The sequence below is a fragment of the Colossoma macropomum genome, unplaced genomic scaffold (assembly GCF_904425465.1).
Source record: "Colossoma macropomum unplaced genomic scaffold, Colossoma_macropomum, whole genome shotgun sequence".
Lineage (NCBI taxonomy): Eukaryota > Metazoa > Chordata > Actinopteri > Characiformes > Serrasalmidae > Colossoma > Colossoma macropomum.
The window spans coordinates 31,534,571-31,559,471 of NW_023494796.1; the positions used below are offsets into that span (position 1 = coordinate 31,534,571).

Genomic DNA, 24,901 nt, shown 5'->3' on the forward strand with positions numbered 1-24,901 from the left:
TTTAGGGACTATTTTGCCTCACAGCGCCCTGCATGTATCCCTCCACCATGAATGGAGTTTAAGGCCAAAATCTTCTCAAAACTACCCAAAAACTATTGCAAAAGGTTGTTGAACCTGCCATTCAGGTTTTATACACTCTACCAAAAAGGGGTCAATGTAGCATTCAGAATCGTTCACAGTGGTGGTGATAGGAACCAGACGTCCACCTCTAAAAGCTCCCTCACAGAAAGTTCCTACATGAAATGGTTATGAATTCACTGCCTGATAACTGAGACACTGTTTTATGATAGTTTTGAGAAGATTTTGGCCTTAAACTCCATTCATGGTGGAGGGATACATGCAGGGCGCTGTGAGGCAAAATAGTCCCTAAAGAAAACTGATGATTTCAGATTTTCCACTATTTTCCATCATCAACATTCCATATAAACTCAGAAGACTCGTGTAGGTTCACTGGTGGTTCTGGATAGTAAATAAAATGTCTATATCTGTGTTGTAGTCATGGCGACCCCTGGTTCCTATCACCACCACTGTAAAGACATCTGAACCATTTCACACCAAACCACTCCAAATCACTCTGTTTACACCTCACACACTCAGTTATGGGGGCATTTTTTTAAAAATCTGTCCTCAAAGTACATGAAAAAGATCAGTCATACCTGCGTGTGAGGGAACCCGAAATGTTCAATTATTAATCCACTCAGTCTGTCTAGAAAAGATGGGATCCAGTTCAACAGCTGGTCTGTTCCGTGCAGAGTCCACCAATGAGGAAGGACGTGCTGACTTTAAATCCATCAGAGGAGTTTCTGTGCATCGGCCAACAAACTGACCCTTCAGTTTAACAGAAATGCAGACAATAATTCAGACACCAAAGATTAAACTGCTGTCTGAAGCTCACAGACGCAAACCAGTTACTCACTTTGAGAACAGAAGTAAACAGCTCCCCAAACAAGAACAAGAAAGATTTGCTCAGACCTGCTTCTTCTGAAGATAGATAACACTCACCTCCAACAACACTGCCCCCTAGTGTCCAGGTAATTAATTACCACTGTGAAAAAGCTGCACTTGTCACAGGTGACGTAGTTTTTTTTTTCGTGCCATTTTGTGAGAGCCTGCATTGTTTTTTTTTGCCAGCGTCTTCATTTAAATTAAAAAAACAAAATTCTTGCAGCCTTAAAGTTCACTGTAGCGAGTCTAGTCACCCAAATATTTATATATATATATATATATATATATGGTATTATACAGGGAGATTTACTAGAAAGAGGCCTGAATATTCTGCAATAACTCTCTCTAGGACGAAGCAATCTGAATGAAACAGTGTACAATGTGCTCCTCAGTATATGGAGCTTCGAACAAGCTGGGATGCCCCTGCGACGTTTAACCTCCATTTGCAGATTCCGGGTGCAGACCCCCGTACCCCTTCACTCAGTCACTCGACGTCTCATCAGGATGGTGGTGTACAGTATTGAGCAGCGTGTCAAGATATGTAGCGTATTTTGTTGGTTCAGATTGCTTCATCCTAACGGGAGTTACATTCGGGGCCTCTTTTGAGTGAACAGGCTCGGCAGACCGTACGCAGAGTGTTTACTGGAAAAAAAGTAATTTCACTTCTCATTACTTTAATTTACATTGCTCTAGGCAAAAGAAAGGATTTTTTTTAGTGACCCATTTTGGAATCACTGTAAGAATATTATAAGATTATTTCAAGAAATTTGTACTTTAAGTAAAATGATCTCACTATTGGCAGAAACTGCCACTCGTTTCAAGCACACTTCTTAAAACAAGCAAAGTGAAGCAAAAAATCTGACAATATATTGAGATAGTTTTAGTTTACTAGTTTACTTAAAGTACAAATTTCTTTAAATAAGTTAAATAATCTTATAATATTCCAAAATGTGTGACTAATTTAAAAATGTGCATTCCTGTCTTTTGCCTGGAGCCTCAGAATCACTAAATCCTCCCCGTTACTGCAGTTCTTCGAGAGCTCAAATCAGATTAAGAGTGAAATGCAGTTTTTTGCATGCATGGTTTAAGTGAGCATAAAGTTTATTATGTAATTGTACAAGGTCTCAGTCTGAACCTCCTCCAGCTGTACAGACAACATCAACACCATAGTCAAACTCATCCCATACTGGATTGAGCATGTCGGGTGTCGCTGCACTCACGGCTCTTTCGGTGCGATTTCGGAGATCATCCAGTGTTGTGGAACCAACGACGAACGCTCTGAGCTGTTGGAGCTTCACTGACCACGGAAATCACACTGCACAGTTATGACGGATTCACTCTTATTGAAGTGGAGAACGCAGAACGCTTTCAGCTCAGGGGTCTCATCTCCCCTCAGACTGAAGGGAGCCATCTTCCACTGACAGTCTCTATGACCCCCTCTCACGGTTGTAGAAATATGGTACTTTGAAATCAGATGAATCTTTTTGAATCACCCTGTGTGTTACTGCAACACAGTTGTGTCCTTCAGTTAATGTACTTTGCTTATTTTTGGCAATGATTGTTCAGCTGAAGTATATTTTATTCAGATGAATGAATCATGCACCTTTAGTAGGCTGTTTTTTCAAGAGGACCAGAATGGAAAGGATGTGAAAGTAAACAGAGAAAAGAGAGAGAGTGAGATGTGCTGATGGCTCAGGGGAGAACGCTAACAGCGGCTGTCTCCGGAGACAGAATTCCTGAATGGGATCCTGCGAGAGAAATGTTTTCACAGTAAGCAGACACTGTCTTAAAGCGCCGTCGTCTCAAAGAGCCCTCTGTTCCCCACACTCACTCACACACAGACGCTCAGGGATCAAAGATGGTGTGCACACACACACACACACACACACACAGACACACACACACACACACACTCACACACACACACACACTCACTCACACACACACACACACACTCACACACACAGACACACACACACAGACACACACACACAGACACACAGACACCAGGACGCGGTGCACACTGCGTTTCCTTCCGACCGTTCTCTCCTCTGAGAATCCTCATTGTAAAGTTGAGTGTCCGACATTTCGTCTTTGCAGCGTTTCTCTCTTCCTTATGAACCCCACATCACCCGAGGTACCGTCAGCGATACGGTTAGAGGCTTCGCCCCCTTTAACACATTAACCCTCTGGGGTCCACAAACTCACCTGTGCATCAGATTTGATGTCTCTATATCTGCGTCTGTATCTTTGTGATGATCCAGCTCAGAAATCCAGTTCAAACTCTTCCTGAATCTGTAGAGTCGCCCTTTCCATTCCATCTTATCTCGAGATCATACGAGACTCACATCTGGAGTTATGAGCCTATGAAGAGGGGCTGAGATACACGTCATCTGCCTCTCACCGTGTCGAACTGGTGGATTCGTGTGTCCGTCTACATTCTGTGTGAAACTGACCAGTGGACACTCAGGGAATCACTAAGGACTGACCATCACGCCGGAAACCCTTCATTCTTCATTCAGTCCACATCGGAGACTCATGTGAAACGGCGTGCAGAGAGTTTACAGCTGCTGAAGCTGCTGCAGCGGGTTTGGAAAGTAGTGATGAAGATAACGGAGCATTTAGATATGAAACATATGAGGATCATGATATATGAAGAGCCTTTAAAGGGGGGTTGAGGAGGTATGAACAAACAGAGAAAATGACCCCAGAGGGGTAATATGTTTCAAAGGAAGCCTGGATTTGTCTGATTTATATTACTGCCATAATACTGATTTCCAAAGGCACCTATGTAGAAACAAACTTGACGCATGGGTGAGTTTGTGTACCCCAGAGGGGTTAAACATTTGCCATGTAACGACACTCACAGCTGGACTTTCTATGACTCTTAGTGTGAGCAAAGTTATCTTTTAAATGACTTTGAGTGGCTCTCAGCCAATCGGATTTTAGAACTGACCCACCAGCCTTAACGAGTACTGACTGCAGACTGCGGGAAGGTGGAGCTGAGCATTGTGGGTTTAAAGAAATGAGCCCATATGGATGAAAAGGCCAAATAGGGACTTTCATTCAGTGTTACCAACTCAACAACTTCATAAAGGAATCACAGACTGGCTGTGTGAATCAGCTCTATCACTGTATAAAAGAAGCACATTATTAAATAGATGCTGCCTTGATTGATGGATGCACAGCCATTGTTTCTGAGTGTGTGTGTGCACACATCGGCCTGATTCATCAAAATTAATGGTCAGATTGATCATAAAATGAGCGCATGCAAATTCCAGTGACATTTGTTTTTAATCAGTTTCATCTGTACAATCAAACTCATGTCTGGTCAGAGTTTAAGTGTAATAATGTAACAACCTGAAAAACATGTTAGATTCACTATTAATTAACCAAAGCTATTTTCATTATCATCTATAATTCGATAATAGGAATAAAAGCCCATACTCTGCAATAATACAGCAATAAAATATATAATTTCAGGAAAATAATCACACAACACAACCACAGTGTATTTATTTAATCACAGTTTAAATATTTTATTTATTTCACATTTTATTCTTTCCAGTGCATGTAATTTAAACTCTATACAGTTAGGTCAGTAGGGGGAGCAGTGCACTCACAGCTCGAGCCTAAACTCCACCCACAGGCATAGCCATTGTCTCATGAGCTGCCGAATGCTGCCGTTTTATTGGCTCTCTACTGAAATGTCTGCTTGAATTAGGACTTGCTCCATGTAAATGATATGTAAATGAGGTGCTGATAGGCTGGCGCTTGATTTCACTGAAGCTGATTCATCATTTGTGCTCAAATCTCCGCTTGTTTACACGGCAATCAATATATTTTACAGCAGCATCGCACTTTCTATACGTCTACAACATGAGCAGAAAATAAGATTTAAATTCAAATCATTACTGAAAGATCAGCATTATTACAAATTATTACAAATAATGACTAAATATTAAATGTAAATTCCTGAATATCTGGTATAAGCAGATATAGGTTTTAGCTCTAAATGTCAGTGTACCACTGCTACAGCACCCCTGTTGGCATGGCGCTAACATAATACTGAAAATTCCATAGGGTGCTTTTTGGAATTTCGCATTATAGGCCCTTTTCACATTCCCGCATGTTTTCTGTTGGAAGTAGTCATTGCAGGGTGACCTTCGACAGCTAAAGCAACAACGATGCTGAATAGAGCAGGTATAGCTCACTTAGGCGTTGCAGTCTGAAGCAAAAACAGCCTCGTCTGAGTTTCAGTGGTTCGTCAGCTGATGATGAGCAGAGGAGAAATGGGTTTGTGTAACTTAACAAAGGAATAAACTGTCATACGCAGTTAAAGACCCTCTGGGTCAGTGTTTCAGCGCTGCTGACCAACGTTAACGTGCAGGTCGTGGTGTAAAGTTGCTGCTTCAGCCGCTTTCAGAGGAACAGTTTTCTATTCCTCCCTCTAAAGCTGTCGGTATCTGAGAGAGCGAGAGCTCAGCGTGGAGCAGGTGTTCGTTCACTGGAGCTGCTCTTTGGGTAAAACGTCTACAGTGGCGCTACAGACCCTGACAACCCAGTGCGCCCCCTGCTGGTGTGTGTGTGTTTAGCTTTTTGCCAACTAGTTTATTGTTATCATCATCTCCAGCTAACATGGCTAATCCAGCGTTTTGGTTATAGTTATTTTTACCTTCATTGACTTATCGCTCTGTGGACGTTAGCTGGTGTTAATGTGCTCCGATAGCTGTGAAGGAATTTTACCACTATCATCATCTTTTATATTCTTTATCCTTTATTGAGTCTAAACTCCCACATTGTTGTGTGTTTGGTTCTCCAGCAGTTCTGGACTCATCCTCAAATTCAAATCTCAGTATCTATGACAGAGATAAAGTGACTCACCTTTCTGTGGTGAACTGAAGTGATACGAACGCCTGTATTTCAGAGGTTAATAACTGTGTAAGACAGCAGCGGAACTTGTTTTACTCAGTGTTAACACACTTCTGTTTCTTGCAGTACTATAAATGCAGGCTTCTTGGGAAGCAGATCAAAACATCTTTGCATTGAACACTGCCATGTAATTTCATGAATCAGATGCAAAGCAGTTCGTACATTATTAACAGTGCACTCTTTTATGCAGCTTTCATTATTGATTATTTTGTCAGAGTAACAGTTAAAGATGATTCCATGCTCATGTTTACTTGCTCAGAATGATATTTTGTGACACCAGCAAACTAAAAATCTACAGTCAGCTTAGAACCTGTTCTTTACAAGTCAGTGTTGCATTAAGGAATCAGTGTTTGCAGTAGAGTCTTGAAAAGCAGGAAAAGACTTTGTTTTTTGGCTTTAAAGATTAAAAAACAACAGGATGTGTTCGCTCTCTGTGCTGTGCGGCTGCTCTAAACTAAACTAAGCCTGAACCCTCTGAGCTGAACCTTCAAATTCCCTTTCAAGCCCAAAAATTCTGCGGCGAGGGGCAGCTATCCAGCACACGCACAGAAATGGAAATTCTGCTTGTCCATCTCATGTGGTATTAATGCTGTTCTCAGGGCCCGAAAGGTGACCTCGGCCTGCCTGGACTTCCTGGACCCCCAGGCGTGCCCGGAGAGAAAGGAGAGCGGGTGAGAAAAACTTCAAAGCAGTCCTACTTGAGAGAGGAACTCATGATTTGACATTAGCTAGAAAAAAAAAAATAAGAGGGATGTAATTTATGATAGCAGCTACATTCACACATTTGGCTCCCAAGGAAGTAGCTGTGGTGATGAGATCAGTGTGATTGTGTTTATAGTTCTACTCCCACTGCTTGTAAACTCTGGAAGAGAAGTAAAAAAAATAAGAGATAAAAAGAAAAGTACAGCATACATGCATTTATTTATTTATACTTTGAATGAAAAGCTCATCCTGTGTCCTTTTCAATGTGAATGAGGTAGTTATGAGGGGAAAAATGCCAAACCATAACTCTGTATCATGTGTATAGTTAATATATGGCCATATGCCAACATGATATGGTCAGATTATGAGTTTTGTTGATTTTGTAGGTGAAAATAAGACCCAATAACATTTTTTTTACTCCTACCCCTTGTATGTCTTGAAACAGAGTTAACAGAGTGGGTAGTGGTTGAACTCTTCCCTCTGAAATGGGACCCTCAAATAAAAAGAGCATCACTTCATTAACAGCTACCAGCGCTGCTCTGTAGGAGACCCTGCCAGTCTGCAGTGACAGCAGAGGAGGGTAAAGTTCAGCTCCTCACTGCTGGGCTTTAGTTACATTTAGGGCATCATATGATCTTCAAAAAGGGGGGCAATTATTTATTATCACCCACCCCTAATTCTTCAGTGATATGAAGCTGAAGTCAGATATTCACCAGATTCTCGTCCAGATTTTCTCGTTCCACCTTAAATGGGGCAGCAGTTCTGATCGGGAAATTTAGCTACCGAGACATCAGCACTACTAGCAATGTTTTATGCTTGTTATGACCATAATATACTGAAACGACATTAAACTAAGATAATACAATGGTTATCATACTCTGTTTGGAGTGTGTCTCTGATGTGGCCCCAACGCTTCACCCTCTCCCTCTGTCTCAACATGATTCGGGACACCTTAACCCTAGACGTGAAAACACAAAACAGAGGGGTAGGGCTGAGTGGTAGGGGCAAGGGGTGAAATGAGATTGGGCCTAAGTACACATCCTCTACAAAGAACGCACTTTTGCACATTTTAATGCTCAGTTACCGTTTATTCGTTAAATGTAACACGCTGGAAAAATAATAAAACATAAAACGTGACCTGTACTAAAGTTATCACATTTTATGTTATGATTTACTTGTTGGCCCAGAATATTGATATATTTAAGTTTGTTCCTCATAGAGGGTTTATTTTCACTTTAAAAATCAACAAAATCATCGTAATTTGCATATGGCTGTAAATGATCTCCTCAAAGCAATGAGTTAGCTGTTTAATGAAAATCAATAAAACTGTATATATTTTTTTAATCAATTTGTCTTCACAGGGTGAGTCTGGAGAACCTGGACCGAAAGGAGAACAGGTGAGACTGATACTAAAACACGTGAAAGCTCAATTACATTCTGAAAATCTGACGTTTTATGACATTTTAGTCATGTTACTGTAAGTTATGGTTCATAAAAGTACATTATAAAGAGGAAAATGTTTCTTTGTGGTGTCACACGTTCTGCTTTAGGGAGATCAAGGCCCAGAGGGAAACCCCGGAGACAAAGGAGACGTCGTAAGTAGCTGTAACGGAAGAATAACGGCTGATAAATTATTACACATTATTACACCAGATTATTCTTTTTAAGTTTAAAAACAACATTAGGCTGCCTTGAGACTTTCTCTCCTTGCAGCTCAGCCTGTGTTTTTTATCAACGCCCCAAAGTGGCCAGTTTTCGGCTCACCGTAATGAAAATACAGCGTTCACAAAAACAGAGCAGCTACTGTGGATTCTAAAAATGTAATAGTGCAAATTCTACTCCTAAACAAGCACAAGTGGCTCTAAACTGTGCTCATCTTACTACAAAGTTCAGAACATTTATTATTATTATTATTATTTTTAACACTTGCAGTCCTGAACTCGCCCTGCGTCCTGTGTCCCTGGTAGTACATGATGTGTTGTGCACTGTAATTATTCATGGATGTGTGCATTTATGAGAAATAACACTATTAATAATCTGAAATCTGTTGTCTCTTGTCATCCTGATTTAGGGTGCTACTGGAGAGCCTGGAGCGAAGGGAGCGGTAAGTTTTGGATGTGTAGTGCATTCATGTCTTTAATGAAGACAGATAAACTGTAGAGGTGCACGATCATGAATTTCTAAGGCGGATTACGATTCTGACTTGTTTACAGCCGAGTTGGTCGATGGCCTTTTTTTAACCCAAAGCTCACACTGTGAGAAGCACACTAGCACATTTCTATTAGCCCCAGTATAAATAACTATTTTATATCCCTAATGGGCCAAACTGGCATTTTAAATTTGTAAATAAAACATCAGTGGCCTATTTAAATAACAGGAATCAAACAAAGTGTGATACCTAATCTAACAGGCTGTTTAGCACAAAAGGTCTGAGGTGTAGGTGTAGCAGCAGCTTTCAATTACACAGTAAACTGGCCCAAGACACTGCAGCACCTGCCGATCAAAATCAATAATTAATAATAAATTACCCAACAGTGATGTAATGTTGATGGACATCCTGAAAGTCCTACGCTTACTGTGTGTCTGTTGACATCAGGTTGGTAACCCAGGAGAACCAGGGAACAGAGGTCCCGAGGGATCGCGTGGACAGCCAGGCATTGAGGGACCCCCGGGCAGTCCTGGACCTCGCGGCATGCAGGGAGACAGAGGCTCTCCAGGCCCTCGCGGATCACAGGGACCGGCGGTGAGTCTGCTGCCTCTTTGAGGAAACTGAAACTCGATTAATAGTCAAAACTCTGCGGTGCTGGTCGGTAACAGTGGACCATTTCACATGTTAGGAATATTCCAGAGTTTTTCAGTCTGATCTGCATCAGTAGCCACTAGGGGGTGCACGACTCAAACTATATTACAAATGTCCCAGTTCTCAATATCCACCAACCCCAACCTGCTGCCACTGCTGTATGGCGTCAAATTCAAAATTTGCAAACAAACAAAACCGCTTGCACGTGAGGAAAACACGCAAAGAGAACTACTCGCACAAGAAAAACACTCTCGCGTCACTCTCTCATCGTGATTACTGAACATTCACAAAGGCAGATCTCAGTAATTACAGGCAGCGTTTCGGCTAACGCCGCTGTACTGGCAGAGTCTGAAGATCATCTTCTAGAGTAAAAGTCCTGTTCCCGGTTTTTTATATGCAGCAAAAGCTCTGACTGACAGACAGCCAATCACAACACAGTTCCTGGTATCAGTAGTAACCAATCATATGTCTGGACCCGCCCACAGCTGTCAAAAGCGAATTAAACTTTTGTGTGAGTAGAAGCTCAATAGCGAACAGAAAGAACAGTCGGGCTAATTTTCCTCGTGCGCGAGAGCTTCTGCTTCCGGGAGGTTTTCCTCAAGCAAGTAGTTCTCTTCTGGCGCAAGTGTGGTTTTCTTGCGCGAGTGGTTCTCTTTGCGAGACCAGTTTTGCTCGCTTGCAAATTTTGAACTGGCTTTGACGTCACACTGCTGCTGGTGCAGCCTGTTGGGCTCTCATTACATTACTGAAAAAAACTAAGTCATTGTCCTGTTTAAAGGCTGTTCACACTGTTCTTTAGTTTTCTTCTCTTGTTACAAATTGTTTTTTCTTATTTACCCCCCATCCAAAACTTATTGATCCGAAAGGCACTTGTAATAGAAGTTGAAGGGCAGACTGTTAAATACAGGGAATCGTGTCATAATTTATTTTATCTGGAGAAATAACACCTACAGTGGGGTCCAAATGTCTGAGACTACTTTAAAATCTGAGATTCTTTTCATTCAAACCTGGAAATAAACAACAGAAAGTTTTAGAATTGTGAAAAACTTAAAACAAAGAAACATCATGAGGAGAAAAATCTACAAGATGCTGCACTGTTTCTCAGTCACTATTAACATTTGAGCATATCTGTGGCATCATTAATGCCGTTATACAGAAAGATCAGATATTTTCTTATTTCTTTAACTAAGATCGTGTTCAGGCGAATCTGAGATGGATCTGATCTGCATCAGATTGTTTTACGTAACGTACTCAAACACACACTGTCATTAAAGCCAAACGGGACACACCACCAAATACTAATAAATTCTGAGATTCATGTAAATATTTTAAAGATTCTACTTTCCACTCAAACTGTTACACTAATAATTTACTTTATAATGAAAAAGTAGCATCTTCAGATAGAAGCATCATTACAGGTGGTCTCAGACTTTTGGACCCCCCCCCTCCTCCCCATTTAACGACTGGAGGAATAATCAGGACAACAATTGCTGGGCATTTCATTTTATGATAGATGGATGGATGGATGGATAGATAGATAGACAGACAGACAAAAAAGCTAGACAGATAGACAGACAAAAAGACAAACAAATAGGCACTCAGATACATAGATATATAGATAGATAGACAGATAGATAAAAAGATAGACAGACAGGCAGATTGCTAGACAAAAAGACAGATAGACACTTACTCAGATAGATAGACAGACAGGCAGATAGACAGACACTCAAGTAGATAGATAAATAGATAGATAGACAACGTTATTGATCTGAAGGAAATTTGCAGTGTTACAGTAATGAGACAGACAACATAAACTTACATAAATTAGGCAGAAATAAAAATTTGATGTAAGTTAGAGTGAAGTTAGAGGGTGAAGTCAGAGAGAGGTGAATTTATGATGGTTTGAATTTCCCACCAGGTGAGGAACAGTGCAGGTTTATTTTCTTTAACCTAAGAATGTCTTTGTTTTATTCTGTATCTGCTGCGTATTAAACCCCATACAGACAGTACTGCATCATCACGTTTCAAAAATTTATTTCATGGCAGTTTATTTGAGTTAACACACCGGGGACCGTTCGAAGTGAAGTAGTTTTTTGTCTCGTCAAAGTTGCCAGTGTGATTTAGTTTCAGACAAAGCCGTCCTGTGTGTTCACAGGGCAAAGAACCGAGTGATCAGCACATCAGACAAGTCTGCATGCGGGTAATGCAGGGTAAGTCTGGCAGCCTTAAAGTTTTTTTCTCATCTGCAGCCAAATAAATAAATGAATAAGTGAATGCATAAATAAATAAATAAATAAATAAATAAAAAGCTAAAATCTATTTTCCTCCTCCTTAATTTGCTGCTGTTTGAAGTCTGGCACAGTCTCACTTGCATATAGACACCCACGACGTCAGAACTCTTCAGGCAGGCAAGCAGATAAGCAGTGACCGGCGCGGGAAGAGACGGCGGGAAATGAAAGAGAGCGAGCTTGACTTTTGTTTGTGTGACGGATGAAAGATTCTGTTTGATTCCACCAAGTCTGATCTTGCCTAAGTTGCCAGCCTTTGCTGTCGCACTCTCTCTCTCCCTCCTTTGCCCTGTCTTTTTCGCCTTTTCTCTTCCTCCTCCCTCCCATCCACCTCCTTCTGCAACTTTCCTCCACTGGCTCATGACTTTTTCATCCGCGTTTCACTGAAAAATTAATTTTCCCATCAGCTGAGCTGCACTTTCTGCTTACAGGGATGAGCTTGACACCTACTCCCCAGCCCGAGTTCCTTCCTCTAAATTCTCAGGCACTCAGTCGAGCGTTCGGTGCGGAAGACCTTCCAAATGGAGGTTAAAACTCGGCGTACCCCGGCGGTGAGCGATCGCTCAGGCCCGAGTATTGGATTCTTTTAAATCGTGAATAATCATTCTATTCCATTCATCCCTTTTATCGTCGGAACAGAGTTCACAAAAAAAAACAGCCGCAGTCTCTTTCTGCCCAATTTACCGCCGCAAATTGAAAAGGAAAAGATGAGCGAGGGAACATCAAAGCATGGGAGAAAGAGAAAGAGGAGGGGATTTACAGCAGTCTCTAACAGCTTTGATTGAATATTCTAAATCCCATGAACTGAATGCTTACCCAGTCCCGAACTGCAGGGGATTTAGCAAGTCGAAAGTTTCCCCACAGAGCCGTAACTTTTGTGTGAAACCAGCCTTACATCCCAGCACGGCGTGCCTGGTGTGGCCTAGAGAAGGAGCATTTGGTCAAATAAGGCCTTTAGGGAGAGAGTAATGGTGAAACCAAGGAGAGCTTTTGTTCACAGCTATTTTGCACATAATAAAAGCTAAGCTCTTTATCTGCACCCTTCTCAATACATTATCCGACTGAGGGCTGGATGTAAAGCGAGAGCGCAAGGCCTGGATGACAGGGCGATGTAATCAGATATGGTCGATGTAGTAAACCGATGATGATGTTTCAGAGGTGATAATCACCAGGTTGGGAAGCTGACAGAGAACCAGAGGACCAGGTATTAACATTAAAGAGCTGAATATGTTGGGAAATTGGAGTTCAGGGGCCGCATTACAGAAACTTCCTCTCTTTAGTCCTAATTTAAGATCTGACAGGTCAAGATAAGATTCGTATTACAGAAGCAAATCTGATCTTAATTTAGGAATCTAATCTTATTTTACAGCGTCTTATCTCCAGTTAGGAAATCTTAACCTACTACGAAGTCAACAGTCAACTGTCATATCTGTTGCCTAGCAACTGAACATACACACACAGCTGAAACCTAAACACGTCATCAAAATAATGTTAAAAATTTAAGTTACAGCTGCCGTTACTGATGTCAAACAAAACTAAACTGTAAGGTGTGAATACTGTGAGAGCGCCCCCTGCTTTTTATCAGAGCGTCGGCGCTCCCCAGTTTCTGTCTCCGTTTCCCAAACGCTTTAGCCGAGCGCGCTAACGTTACTCCTCCTAATAAACAGACACACGTTCAGCTCCGTCTCCTCATTATTCACCACCATCACTGTAATATTTCATCATCAACATTAACACACGAAGGTGATCAGAGCGGCGGTGGAGATCGAGTCTGCAGCGTCTGAGATCTTTAAAACGCAGAGTTAGAAAAGAAAATCATCTCACAGTGAAAGCAGCGTTTTACAGTAGAAATAAATGGAGCTCATTATGCTGGTAGTGAACTATGCTGCTGACACAGCTGCCTAAAAACCATAGAAACGGACCTCAAACAGAAGTGAGGACCCTGTTGGGGTTCATCCTAAAGTTAGGACAGGATTTAGGAGGTTTAGTCTAGTTAGGATGTTTGTGTGATGCTGTTTTCTTATCTGGAGTTAATGATGAGATTATGAAGGTAGGAGCTGTTATTCTGGAATAGCTACTGTCCCAAATTCAGTCCGTACTGAAGTCGTCATGGAGACTAAACAGATCAGATTTCAGAGTTAAGGTGTTTCTGTAATATGGCCCCAGGTTCCAGTTAGAAGTGTGTGCCTGAACAGTGTAGAGCTATTAGCATGCAAGTCACCATGAATCTACACCAGAAGGAGCTCATAAATGCACGTATTTGCTGTAACATCTGTTGAAACAACTTGTGAAGTAGTTTTTATATTGTTAGGGTGCCCTGTTATATTATTTAATTAGTTTTTATTAAAGATTTTCAATAAAATAATTTATGTAAAAAAGCCTATAAACCAAAAATAGAGGAGAAAGTAGGTCAAAGCTGCAACAGACCGCATGCAACTATGGTTCCAAGTAGACAAGTGATCAGTTATGAATGTTGGCCAATCCCAGGTAGTACGAGGATAATGGGCCACTGTTGGCCTACTGGCTTTTTACTCAGCATTTTTGGGCAGAGCACTGAAAAAATGCCACAATGCCACAAAATGAAAACACTTTATCACACGTTTCATCACTCACAGCCCCGTTTACGTATTTTTCCTTCATTTCTTTTTTCATTATACTTTGTCAATCGGTTTAGTAAATAATTTTAACAATAATACCATAAATAAAGCCGGTTATACAGCTGTAAACAACAACAACAACAACAGTCTACTACAAAATCATGAACTCGTATGTTGGCAGATGGTTCTTCACGTTTGTTCATCTTTTGGTTTTTGCTGTTTCAGAGCAACTGGCTCAGTTAGCTGCCAGTCTGAGGAGGCCTGAGTCTGGAGCTGCGGGGCTGCCTGGCAGGCCTGGACCCCCTGGTCCTCCCGGACAACCAGGGGACAGCGGTTTCCCTGGGCAAGCTGGAGCAAGAGGACTCCCTGGCCTCAAAGGACCACCAGGACAAATGGGTCTTAAAGGGCCTAAAGGTAGGGAGTGGTTTGGGTCGCTCAGATTAATATCCCCCCAAAAAATTCTTCTCTGAATTGACCAGACTCAAATAATCAGGTTCCACCTGAAAAAAATAATGTCAGTACAATTATTTATTATGCAGTATTATATTTGTTCCCTTGGGCACTATTAATTTTGTTGATGCAGAGTATAGGTTGAGTCAAAAGTCAAGAATTACTCAAATAATACCCAAATACAGATAAATAAATCATAATATATATATATATATATATATATATAGATGTATATATATATAGATATACATATAGATAATGCACATTAATGAGTCTAAATGTACACCACTATCAAAATCGATGCATATGGTTTGTAATAATTGTACTAATCCACAATGTTACTGTATTGTTTTGCCCCTGGCTATGGTGCAGGTCAAATTGACCCATTTCAAAGTTTAAAAATACAGGAAAAATATTTTTATAATTTTTGGAGCAGGAAACGTTTTTCTGCTGGACTCACGGCTCATTTAGTGTGATCTGAATAGCAGAATATATGTCAAAAATGTTAAAATCTAAATAAGAATAAATAAAAATGTGTGAATGTCTCATTTTTGCTGGTGTACAGAAAAATACAGTTTGAAATTATTTTTACTGAAAATCAAGTGAGTTCTTATAAATAAACCAGCTTCTGTAATGGGAGAAAAACCTGATTACACTAAATATTGATAATAATTGAGCTAAAGATGATGTTCGTGGATATGGGGAGTGACTCCAAAGTTTTGAACTACAGTGTAAACGTGCTGGTGTTGGTTTTCAGTCCTGACTGTGGAGGCTAGAAACAACTCAGACAAAATAAAAGACACATTTACATGCACGCCCTGTTATAAGACTTTGGAACACAGCAGTGATGAAGTGTGTGACCCTGTATGTGTGTAATTATGTTTAATTCCAGGCGAAATGGGCGACAGAGGAGCTCGAGGGCCAACAGTGCGGGGACCCAAAGGCATTCCAGGACCACCCGGCCTGCCAGGTCAGCATCAACAGTCACAGCCTCATATGACCCACTTACCTCGTCTCATATTACCCACTGCAGACGCCTGCTGTTCATTATGTTTTTCATTTTTCAAAGCACTGAAGCTGATATTCTGACTCAGTCTAATTCATAAAGGAAAATACGGCGGCCGTTACAGGAGCTGTCATCTTACGCACAACAGCTAAATCGAACAGAACAGCTCGATTCATTACCCAGAATGATGCAGGAGATAAATTTAGCAGCACTGGGCAGATTGACTTTTAGAAATATTATCTAATCAAGTCCAGTGACTCTGAAGACTCGTTAGAGTGCATGGAGTCCTGGGAATGTCACTGACCATTACTGTCAATCAGGTTGTGGTCTGCATAAGTAGCCCTGCATCGGCAGGAATCCCTGAGATTCGATGGATGCAGACAGTTCTGTATTAGCCAAGATGTTTTTCAGGGTTACAAGAAAACGTCAGGCTTTGTCTGTGTTGGATCAGCGGGGATTGATCTGAGTGAATAAGCCAGTTGTGCGTCATTATTGCGCCCTAATCTGACATCCGTTCTTTTGGGTTTGGCGCTGGTTTCTGTTACGTGATGCACAGTGGTGGCTGTTGCTCTTTGAACTGGAACATAGAATTAAAATAATTTTTTTATATGAATGATTTCCCTCCAATACTGAAACATGGTGAAACCAATGATGTAGGCCCAAGCAATCGGGCATTAAATGTAAATAATCAGCACTAATAAAAGGCTTGTCTTATTTTGGGCGCTAACCTGGCTGCCACTGCAGTTGCTCAGGGGCAGCTGTCCAACATCTGTTGTTTATTAACTCTGTTTCTGGCAGCTGTATGTTAACCACGGCCTTAAATTCAACGTCTTCAAGTTGTTGATTATGATGTGGATACAATCACTAATTACCTTGACATAATGTTATTTTCTCAAAGAGGAATAACTCAGTATTTTGATATACTGCTGCTGCGTATACATGCTGGTCGTAGATGGATAACGGCAAACTGGATATTCTGTTGTTTTCAATGGAGTCGTGATGTAAAATTCTGCCATAACGAGTGTCCACGTTCCGCGGACACAGTGAGCAGAACGTTCTGTCTGAAATTCAGTTTTCACTGCGGAGTGAACCACCAAACGTCTCGTAGTTAATTCCAGTTGACCCCAGTATACCACACAAAATAAGCATACAGAGCGCTTCCTGCCTTTCTCCACCATAAAGGAACAACCTACACTGATAAAGCTCCTCTGATAACCATGTGACGCAAGATCACAAGAAAAGTGTCGCTGTTTTGACTTACTAAGTCGTATCTGTTTAGGTGGGGCGATTTTGGGTTTCAGTAAAAGAACACTGGGAGCAGACTGTGGAGAGCAAATATCAACATTAAAGCTAAAGCCAAATCCTGGACATCTCTGACAATTTAGTAATGGACACATTTTTAACCCTGCGTTCACACCGGCAGCGACTTTTCGTCTCTTGTCGCCCAAAACGCTGGTCACTCTTTGCCTGTGGGTGTTTCTGAACTCGAGCGGACCGTTGGTTGCCATGGTTTCACTGACCGCCAAGCCCAAATCAGATGTGTTCCCACTAAAATGAAAAATCCTGGTGAGGAATCGCTTGTGTGCTTATTCTTATTCAGTCCCCATGTCTGTGCAGTCAGTGTGTGAGGAAAACAGTGTTTGGTCTTTGCGATTACTGTCCATTATTCCATCTCTAGTAGGAACAACTATGTAGGAACCAAAAACGGAGAGTACTGTTTCACAGTGTACTACACTGCTCAATGCTCAATTCCTATTAATAATAATAATAATAATAATAATAATAATAATTTCAACTTACATAGTGCCTTTCACAAACCCAAGGACGCTTTACATAGTATCAAAAAAATAAAAAAATCTAGAAGACTACAGGGAAGAAAAAAGGAAGGTTTTTAGCCGAGATTTGAAGGAAGACAAAGAAGAGCAACTACGAAGAGTGGAAGGTAGAGACTTCCAGAGTTTGGGGGCAGCAGCACTGAAAGATCTGCCACCCATAGTGGAAAGTGTAGTTGAGGGAACTGTGAGGAATCCAGAATTAGAGGATCGGAGAGCGCGAGAGGGACGATACAATGAAATGAGATCAGAAAGGAATGTCAGAGCCAGACCATGTAGAGCCTTGAAGGTAAGAAGAAGGAGTTTGTACTTAATCCTAGAACTGATAGGAAGCCAGTGCATCTGCCGAAGAACAGGAGGAATATGAGCTGAGCGCTTGGTGGAGATGAGAACCCTGACTGCTGAGTTTTGGATGTACTGAAGACGATTAGTTTAGTGGAAGGCCATGGAAAAGTGAGTTACAGTAACCGATGCGAGAGAAGATGAAGGCATTGATCAACATTTTAGCGTCAGTGTGACTCAGCATAGGGCGTAAGCGTGCAACGTCACGCAGATGATAAAATGCAGTTTTGGTGACGAGCTTAACGTGAGACTCAAACGTGAGAGATGAATCAAGAAGACAGCCAAGGTTCTGAACAAATTGGGCTGGCTTAATATCGACACCATCAACGTTGACTGAAAAGTTCAGTATTGGTACAGTGTGTCCCATTTCAGTGGCTGCGTCCTTCAGAGGCTGCGTTTAAAGGCCGACTGCGTCAACTAGTCTGTCCCATTTTGAAGGCTCATTCATATGCGGCCGAGAAATGTGTCCTTTTCCATGGCAACAAAGGATCCAATGGGTGGATCCTTCTCTAGCCAACATATCCCGAGGTTCACTGTGTGCCGGTGAGGATTCGAGAATATGGCAGCATCAGCAGAGGAGCGAACGGCAGCTGAGGAGACACTTTAAAATATAACTGGTAGTCGCCACATCGCTTCGCTCCTTATTTGCATAAAATTACGCTGACTCCGCCCACTTAGAGTCGCCAACATTTGTGCCGCCTCCTGTCGCCGGAAATCGCAGCTCTCATTGAAAATGAATGACCTCCGGCTGCTTTGTCGCATCGCTGCTGGTGTGAATGTGGGGTAACACATGACACTGTTTAGTTTATTGTCAATTTATCTAATATTTCTCATTTTCTAAGCTTATTATAAGATTATTAAACTTATTTCCAGACATTTATACTTGTTTTAAGAGGTTTACTAAGTCAGATTATCTGCTGATATATTGCGACAGATTGACTCTCCGAATTCTCTAAAAACTGTCTGAAAGTGTCCAGTAGGGAGTTAAACAATAAGCATTAATCTCAAAATGGGAAATACTGGATATATCAACCATATTTAAGACCACTTCACTTGACAAGACACCATTATTTACACTGAGGTCCCGAAAAAGGACGTGTCCCTGAAAAAGAGGATGTATGGTCACTATAAAGCTTTGGGCTGGTGTGGCTCTAAGTTTTTATTCCAACCAGCAGTGTGCTTCTGCTTGACTGGAATGAAAACCTGTAACAACACAGAGCCCTTTTAGATTAGATCGATAAGCTTTAAGTCAACACACACAACCCACTGCTCTGAGATGAAAAGTCAAACTTTGAGATTAAAAGATGTGAGTATTTTGGCAGAAACTGAGCAGGAAAATTATTATAAACATTGGGCCTCGTTCTTCAACCGTTCTTAAGAAGAAATTCCTTCTTAAAAGCTACTTTTTTATATTTGTATATATTTAAAACGGATCATTTGACGAGGGAATAGGCAAATGGCTTGAGGTTTAGTCCAAGAGTCTATGGCTACGTTTACACAGCAGGTGAAAGTGGCCCAAATCTGATCTCTTTCTACACAGATGTGTGTCTGTGTGTCAGTGTGAACAGATAAACACACTGAATGTGACATTTTCAACTCTGATTTGAGACGCTTTCATATGTGGTACTGAAATCTGATACGTATCCGATCTGCGGCAATGTGACTCAGTCTGAACAGCCAGATCAGAATTCATGCGACTTTTACGTCAATCCATCTCCACATTCGTCATGATTTCGCACTCATAAACATTTGGGCTGATATTTCTGTACAAAATTAGGAGAGACTCCTAAAACTCCTCCGTGTTTGAAGAGATTTCTAAAGAATTGTCCGAACGCGGCCGCAGGAGAACGAGGCTGCAGCGTCAAACAACAGTTAAAAGTCTGAAAGCAGAGTTTAAAGAATCCGAGGACGCGAACCAAAGAAGTGACCGCGCCCTTTTTACGGCTCCAACACATTCTGGGTGACGAGCCCAGCTGTCAGTCAGTGAAGCTTCATGATGGCTCCTGTGATGCTGGTGAAGATGAAGCTGATCCTCCGGGAGCGACTGGTGCTCGTTGGCGGTCGTGATTGTTTACCTCTGGATGAGCCGTGAAGCAGCGTGACGCTCTGTTCTTTTGGTCAGTTTAGGAGCTGATCTGTTCAGACTGATGATACAGATCACATTTAAAAGATAATCTGAACAGGCAAACTAAAAAATCTGATTTGGGCCACTTGTACCTGCTGTGTGGATGTAGCCTTAGTGTTCTAGTCTTGAACTGCGCATTCTGACGTTCTGGAAAAAAGTATAAAAAGTACTTTCTAAAACAGTATTTTTTCTTAAAACCTACTTACACTGTTTTCACTAAAATTCTGCCATTTTGTTATGTGGGATTTGTTCTTGGGTAAGAACAGAATCAACACACTTAAGAGCACAAAGGTGAGAACAGTTCTGCGCTTTAAGAACACGTCATGAATCTGACGCAGACTTTATCTTAGGACCTTTCTCAAGAACACATTCAAGAACAAACTTATGAAGATACTGGAGAATGAGGCCTGTGTTTTTTTTCTACTCCAATACAAAAATGTGAGCAAAACAGGACTTTATATTCTGCTGGTCATTTGTTGACTACAAAGTTGAGCCAGTGGTCATTTACACGCTTTTTCTAGTAGATAACCACTTAGTTGGCCACTCCAACCAACAAATCTAAAGTCTAAAGACTGTCTGTAATTAGCGCCTGTTTTAGTAAATCTGCTTGAGTCACTTTGGACTATTTCTGTTACTCCTTTCGTCATGAAATGTTCACACAATGCTGCCATTTTTCAAAGAAACTAAAGGTTTTGATGTGACTGATGATGCAGCTTATATTCATGAGCACCACCATCTCATATCGTTTTATTAAACATCTAGTTTTGATGCCTCACCTGCTGTTGCTTTCTACTCTCAGGTGAGCCCGGTAAGCCCGGTTACGGTCAGGACGGCCGTGATGGAGAGAGAGGTCCGCCAGGTTTTCCTGGGCAGCCTGGCGTTCCTGGACCTCCCGGCGCTGCCGGCCCCCCTGGCTACTGCGACCCCTCAGCGTGTAACCTGAGCGCCGGTGCTGCACATCAGGCCCTGAAAGACTCCAACCTCAAGGGACCGGGCGGTAACTGAGTTCTCACAGGACATCAGGGGGACGTGGACTGAGACGGAGAGACATGTGGACAGCAACCTTCTCACTAAAGCTTGCGCCTTTTCCGCCGCGGTGAAGTGAGAACGTTCTGTGCCGGCACGCCCCCCCGGTGCTGACCACATCTGTAATAAAAGAACAAACTTTTACCTCCAGCGTAAACTGGAACGTTGTTTAGAAACATTTTGGAGAGTTTCTTACCTGATTTTCAGTCGTCGGAAAACCGTTTCACTTTTCAGAAAATCTTCTGGCCACATGGTCACCGTCGTCTAAAACCTGTAGCACAGGATTTTTACTGGATCCAACTAGTCAGTTACCTTACACTGCAAACAGTGGTATCCATCAAGCGTATTGTTTCTAGTTCTCGTTTGTAGCCGGGGTACCTCACTATGTGCCAAAGATAAATTTACGGAAAACCTACTGTTTATCAGCGTGTACAGAGATTTTACAGAACCTGCTTTCTTAAATAAAAAAGGGAGAGAGGATTTTAGATTTATTCTTCTGGGCATCTGTGTAAATGTTTTGAATTGTAGTTTAATATGAAATTTCTGTTTTCAGCAGCAGAGAAGTTTGTTTACTCTCAATTGCAGGAAAAGAGGAGAATTATTGATATAATGTCCAGTTCGGGAGCATCAGATGGTAAAGTATTACTGCTAGGAAAAAACACCAAAGTATGGCTTTTGTATTTATTATATGAAGGTAGCGTTGAAGGCTGTACAGAGATTGACAAGAAGTACATTTGAATAAATTTAATGTTTTTGTATTAATTATAAACAAAGCTAAATGTGAATGATGTTTCGTGATGTGTATATTATCCTGCTTAATGAAAGAGCTGCATTAATGCGTTAATCGTGCGCTTAATTTTAAGAGCATTCTCAATCAGTAATATAACAAATATAACAATTAAGACCAGCAAGAAAAACTACATTTTTCCAATGGGGCAAACTTTTATTTTGTATATAGTTGATTTAATGCTACAATGCAGTGCGTACACTTGGGCATACATGGAATAAATATCAGAAAGAAATATCAAACAGACAAATATAACTGCAAAATAAACATGAACATGTTCTTTTTTACATTAAAGAGCAACTAACACTGAAGATAAAAGAACAAAGCAAAAAAATAATGAGAACTTTGTTTACATTCAGTGTGAAATAAAAAGTCACAAACAGTCCCTATTTCATGTCAAATCTGAGCCTCAATCACACTAAAGGGATGCTTTTAAAACTAAAATATAAATAAAACTATTCCTGCAATTCACAGCCTCATCTGGATCTGTAATTTCAATGAACATGCTAAATACAATCACTGTAATCAAAAGCTGAGAGCTACGTTCAAAGCCATGATTAGTAAAACATGAAAGTAAATACAGACGCTACGTATTAACAGCACCTCTTGGAGGTTTTAGATATGAAAACATCGTTTCATTTTTTTTTTTTTTCTGAAAATATCAACATATTCATTCGTCCTATCTCTAAACGGACGCTGCCACAAATTCAAAAGGATAAAAGAATAAAAGAAGACATGATAATAAATAAAAATAAAAAAACATTTCATGGTTTCCTTGTACACAAGCTGTGAGAACTTCGCAGTAGAGCAGTAGAGGTGGAAATGCTAATGAACTGAACACATTCGGGGGAATAAACCACTCAGTATTGACACATTCTGTTTGAAAATACATAAAATCTAAGGTAAACGTGTCACCATGATCCCTACCTGCTTATCAAAGCCCTGAAGCAAAGAAAGCCGTCAGTATGAGTAACTTTCCGTTTGTTGTACAGGGTGATTCAAAAAGATTGATCTGATTTCAAAATGATTGATTTCTCTTGTAAATCGTTACAGATCAATGCAGTGAACTGTAAATGGTTTAAATGAGCATAAAGTTTATTATGTAATTGTATATGTGCTCAGTATGAACCTCCTCCAGCTGTACAGACAACATCAACGCCATAGTCAAACTCATCCCATACTGGATTGAGCATGTCGGGTGTCGCTGCACTCACGGCTCTTTCAGTGCGATTTCGGAGATCATCCAGTGTTGTGGAACCAACGCCGAACGCTCTGAGCTGTTGGAGCTTCACTGCCCACGAAAATCACACTGCACAGTTATGACGGATTCACTCTTATTGAAGTGGAGAACGCAGAACGCTTTCAGCTCAGGGGTCTCATCTCCTCTCAGACTGAAGGGAGCCAGTCAGAAACTCTATGACCCCCTCTTTCAATTGGATTGTGATTGGTTCCTAGACGTCTGACGGTTGTAGAAATACGGTGCTTTGAAGTCGGATGAATCTTTTTAAATCACCCTGTACTCATCACAGAAGATCTGTTTGTACCAGCAGTGCCTTCTACATCATTACTGACACAAACTTAATGTAATTTAGGTTTAAATATGTTCACTGAAGCTTTAAACAGATATGAAGATGTTAAGTCTTCGCTGACGTCAGTTTCCTGACTGTGTTGCTGATGACGCAGCCGAGCGCGTCCGCATTCAATCATAACAACTTGCCGCCTGAAGGGACTGTACAAGCTGACGTTTGCTGAGAGGCTGTTAAACTAATCACACGCCTTGTTTTCTGCAGTTTCTAGCCGAGTATGATGAAATACGCGCCAGGTGAATATACAGCGGGGAGCTGTACAGCCTCATCAAACACAACTGATTAGCATTCATGGAAGCGGCGAGGAGCCATTCTGTCAGAACAGGATCGGGACGGAAATCCTGAATAAGCTGTCAGTTATTATGCCAAATTAGAGACTTGATTAGTTTCAGTAAACAGTGTTTCAAACACGCATTAAATAGGAAATTGAAGCATCTTTTACTGCAAATATATCAGGGAGCATCGATCAATCAAGCTGAACACCAATGGACCTTGTATTCGTTTCTCCAAATGAATGTAAAAAGTTTTATGTATTTTACATTTTGAGTGAATTATGAAATGAATATACTGGGGTTTACATGAAAAGCAGCAACGGAGCTGTTAGACCACCTATTCTGATAAAGTTGTGACTGAAATATAGATACAGTCTGAGTAATAATCAGCAAACAGTGTCTTAACTTTCCAGATTATAGTCTGTAATCTCACACTGAGCTGCCAGTTTACTACCCAGCGTCTACACCCACTGGCCACTTTATCAGACTCGCACTGAAAAAGCTAAGAATCTGGCTCAACCTAACATTATAAAGTGGTTACACTGCTTTTCTTGAGGCATTTTCTCTTCTAAGGCGTCCAGATGTGGACAGCTGTGGCTTTGCTAGGCTTCAAACCCACAACCTCCTGATGTTGGGATGAATTATTAGGCTTTTAAGGGCTTTTAAAGTTTCAAAGTAATAAATATTTTCTACAGTGTATTAAACACTTATGGATACGAAATCTGAGCAACATCAGGTGCTCGAGTGCTGCAACAGACTTAATCATCACCCCAACAAGAGATCATGAGTTTGAACCCCAGCGATGCCACAGCCGTCCATAAGCAAATACCCAAGAGAAGAAAACATCTGATAGGATTGTGTGATGAAGAGTTCCAGCTACTGGAGACATTAGAGAAAAATACACACACACATTTATGGGTCATTCTACAGAGACGTCCACTTTCCTATCTGTCCATAGGAGTCACTGGTGTTACCGATCCTCATTGGTGTTCCTCATAATAAAGGAACACCAGAGACATTTTAATGAACAATGCGTTTTACAAAATAACACCTACAGAACATCAAACCACATGTTGTCAATCAGGGAATATCCACTAAAATATGGAATTTAATCCATTTGTGTTCTATTTTTACACAATGACCTCGGTCACACCAGTGACTTCAGCTAAAAGCTTCATATGAAATCATGAGCTAAATGAGAAAATCTCTGA

General features: G+C 41.1%; 1 protein-coding gene across 1 annotated transcript in view; it reads left to right on the forward strand.

The window, feature by feature from the left end:
• The window catches only part of col9a1b (collagen, type IX, alpha 1b), a 70,975-nt gene extending 49,223 nt beyond the window's left edge, over positions 1–21,752 (forward strand). Inside the window, exons 29-37 of the mRNA XM_036583440.1 lie at positions 6,477–6,548; positions 7,941–7,976; positions 8,130–8,174; positions 8,651–8,683; positions 9,176–9,322; positions 11,535–11,589; positions 14,490–14,678; positions 15,607–15,684; positions 20,819–21,752. Of these exons, the coding sequence (XP_036439333.1) occupies positions 6,477–6,548; positions 7,941–7,976; positions 8,130–8,174; positions 8,651–8,683; positions 9,176–9,322; positions 11,535–11,589; positions 14,490–14,678; positions 15,607–15,684; positions 20,819–21,024 (861 nt within the window). The 3' untranslated portion in view covers positions 21,025–21,752. The remainder of the gene's footprint in view (positions 1–6,476; positions 6,549–7,940; positions 7,977–8,129; positions 8,175–8,650; positions 8,684–9,175; positions 9,323–11,534; positions 11,590–14,489; positions 14,679–15,606; positions 15,685–20,818) is intronic.
• The last annotated feature ends 3,149 nt before the right edge of the window (positions 21,753–24,901 follow it).